General features: G+C 56.5%; 1 protein-coding gene across 1 annotated transcript; it reads left to right on the top strand.

The window, feature by feature from the left end:
* Positions 1-509: 509 nt before the first annotated feature.
* On the top strand, positions 510-3,004 carry BCL2L10 (BCL2 like 10; the record flags this gene model as incomplete). The annotated part of the gene is made up of 2 exons (XM_082005438.1): positions 510-1,201; positions 2,873-3,004. The coding sequence occupies exons 1-2, from the start codon at positions 800-802 to the stop codon at positions 3,002-3,004; spliced, it is 534 nt and encodes a 177-aa protein (XP_081861564.1). The 5' UTR covers positions 510-799.
* Positions 3,005-3,571: the final 567 nt, after the last annotated feature.

Here is a 3,571-nt window from a genome sequence, read left to right as displayed (position 1 = left end):
TGGCAGCTGCCACGTCATCTCTCCCAGCGCCGGCGCGGGGCTGTGCGGTGACGGTGCAGTCACAGCCACGCTTTGCAATGGGCCACCATCTGAACCTCACCTGCAAACTGGCACTGAGCAGGAAGCACAAGTTGGGTGTACCTGTGCTGGGCCTGCCATAAATCTTGCGGTGGTATTTATGGGAGTTTTGATGATGCGTTAAGCAGTTGGTGGTACTCGCAGCTGGGATGCAGGGGAGGTGTCTAGCCAAGGTATCTCCATGGTGCTGTGCAAATGACACTGCTCGGCCGGTGGTGTTCTCAGCCGTTTTACTTTACACCGTCAGTAACCACCTTTGTCCCACAAAGGTCCTAATCCTAAATTTTGCCTATGTGCCCACCAAAAAGCAAATGCCACTGCATTTGTGTCGTGAACACACAACGCACTGCTATGAAAACCTGCTTTGACGCAAAGAATACAGGTTCGGGCCCCTAATGTGGCAAAAAAGGCCCGTGTGAAAAAGGCACCTTACGGTCCGCACCCGGTAACGCGGCGGGCCCTGGGGAAGCGCCGTCTGCTCCCCGCCCGCTGCACCCCGCCGCGCTGCGGGACGTGCCGGCCCCGGGGCCGCTGCCCCCGCCCCGGGTGTGGCTTTCCACAGCGCTGGGCCCCGCCCCGGAGGAGGGGAGCGCTCCCCGGCGCCCCGGGGCGGGCTGGGCTGGGCTGGGCTGGGCCGGGCCGGGCCGGGCGGAGGGGCCGCCCCGCCTCTTAGTCGGCGGCAGCTGCTGCTGCGGGGCCGCAGCCGCCGTGGGCCGCCGCCATGCCGGGCTCGCTGAAGGAGGAGACGGCAGTGCTGCTGGAGGACTACTTCCAGCACCGCGGCGGCGGCGCCGCGCTGCCCCCCAGCCCCACGGCGGCCGTGCTGCGGCGGGCGGCGGCCGAGCTGGAGCGGCGGGAGCGGCCCTTCTTCCGCTCCTGCGCGCCGCTGGCGCGGGCCGAGCCGCGGGAGGCGGCGGCGCTGCTGGGGCGGGTGGCGGCGCAGCTGGAGGCCGACGGCGGCCTCAACTGGGGCCGGCTGCTGGCGCTGGTGGTCTTCGCCGGCACGCTGGCCGCCGCGCTGGCCGAGCGGGGCTGCGGCGACGGGCCGCGCTGCCTCGCCGCCGCGCTGGCCGCCTACCTGGCCGAGGAGCGGGGCGAGTGGCTGGAGGCGCACGGCGGATGGGTGAGTGGGAACGCGGCGGGGCGGGGGACGGCGCGGCCGCGCGTCTCCGGGCAGGCTGGGGCTGTGGAGCCAGGAGCCCGGCCCAGCAGAGAGGCCTGGGGTGGGTACCGGGCGGCCTGGCCGCCTCTCCCCGGTTAGCGGAGCAGGGCAGCGCCCCGGCGCCGTGCTGCAGCTTGCCCCCGGGGGTATTGTCACGGAAACGTGCGAGCGTGCCTGCCGGCGATGGGCGTGCGCGCACCGGCGTGGGGCTTTGCGGGGAACGGCTTGCAGGCCGTCTGCGGGGCCTGGTTAATGCACAGCGACGGGCTGCGGTGCTTAAGGTGCCTGTGAGTGTCCTGCCTTGTGGCTTAGGCCGGTTCTCCGAAGGTGCTGGTGGCCAGCTTTGCCACGCTGCAGCCCCCTAAACATACGGGAATGATGCTGCTGGCTTGCAGGGACAAGGTTTACCTTCTCCTCAGGGCCGCAGTCTTTGGGTTTTGGAGAGCAGGCTGGCACAGGTCTTCCCCCAAGCGTAAACACAAAACAGCGACGTGTCCATTCTTAAATATGCCTGTGTATGAAGCCACCCATCTGCTAGACCTGCTGCTCTGGTTCCTGCTTGTCCTGAAACTGGTCAGGTCGGACCCTCAGGAGGGTGTGTGTGATAGCGTTAATGTATATTGCGATCCAAAGTGATGGCTGCTGTTGCTTTCTGCCACTTGAGATGTGTGCCGAAAGTATGGCTTTTAAGGTGTCCATGCAGCTCTGCCTGCATTTCTGAACAAAATGTCAGCTATCCCGCAGAACTGCACATTTCCTATTTTCAATCCTAGCAGAGTATTTGATGCCAGTACAAATAATCACTAAAAATAGAAAGGGGGGAAGCAGCCGCTGGTTTCGTTGACTTTTCCAGAGACCAAAATGAACTTGGTTTTCCAGTGGTCACTGGTCCGTCTGACTGCGCAGAGCAGTATGGTGGGTTGGCTGCAACGTACACTGTCACTTGGCAAAATCGCATTGCCTGTTCGCACAAATTAAAGTGTAAAGAACAAAGTTCCGGAAGAAATTAAGAGTTTAACTTGTTTACATAGACATCTGTGGAGCAGAGTTCAAACACGACCATCTGGAGTTGTATTGCTGCCACTTCTGATTATCAGAAATAACGATCTGGGAGAGCAGCTGCCAGCTTTGCTCTGTCGTAGGTCAGCTCTGAGCAGTGTCCACTTGGCCCTTCCAAGAGAGTGCGTAATCGGTCCCACGTCCACCGAGATGGGACCGGCTTCGGGCTCCTGTCTTTCAAGTGGAAATTTCCATATCCTGTGTTTCAGATGCTTTCTGAAATTTGAACAAGGGTGAACAATGCTGGCAGCTCCCATCAGAAACTTGCCTAAAAGGGTGAAAATAATGTAATGACACACTGAGCATCTTGATAGGAAGTTTGCAGTTGTCTCTTGAGCAAAGCATACAAACACTTGTAGCTACTGCTTTTAGTCGCTTTGTGCAAAGGGTCTCACAAAGCATTTTTGTGTGCCCAAGGCAGCAGGCTTAGACTTTCATGATTAAAATAGAGACTTCTGCAGCTGACAGATGCCACGCTGGGAGCGTGAACCAAACTGTGCTCAAAGATTTGTTAAAAGAAATACGGTTACTTGTAAGCCAAGCAACTCGATGTCCTTTCTCTTGCTTTTCTAGGATGGCTTCTGTCGCTTCTTCAACAGACACGACTCCCAGCCGGCTGACCAGAGCAGTACCATAAGCAATGCGATCATGGCCGCAGCAGGGTTTGGAATAGCAGGATTGGCTTTTCTCTTGGTGGTGCGGTAGGCTAATGAACGGATCTTGCCACAGGAAAGTACTCTCAAAACTGACAATTTACCAGATTTCATTCTATTTTCTATAGAACAGACCCTCTAAGAAGAAGTTTATATTTTTAAACTGGCTCGGAAAACTGTCTCACCAAATCCTTGGCTATAAACTGCTTCACTCGCTATCCAGTAACAGCACAAACAAATGTGTACTAAGCCACCATTTGTGCATGTTCAAAACCTGTTGTCTCCAAACATCCTCTGGACTTTCTTTTTGAAGGTTTAACCTAAACTTTAGCATGGTTCATGTACTGTAACTTCTGAGTGCTCAATGTTATGCTAGGAAAATGTTATGGTGGACTTGCTACTAAACGCTCTGTTTGAGACGTCTTACTTACATGGAGGCAAGTCTTTGAACCCGCCTTCCATTAATACTGTAAAGTGGGCGAACGTTGACTGTGATTTAACATGATTTATGGCTTTGAATGCAGTGCACGGCACTTGTTACCGAAAGGCAACTCATTGGTTGATTTAGAGCAATTAGTGCCCGTGATGCAAGAGGCATTAGGGCTTAATATAACATAAG

This window comes from Phaethon aethereus (genome assembly GCF_964289735.1).
Source record: "Phaethon aethereus genome assembly, chromosome: 12".
NCBI classification, from domain to species: domain Eukaryota; kingdom Metazoa; phylum Chordata; class Aves; order Phaethontiformes; family Phaethontidae; genus Phaethon; species Phaethon aethereus.
Note: the sequence above shows the minus strand (reverse complement) of the source record. Positions and strands in the feature narration are given on the sequence as shown.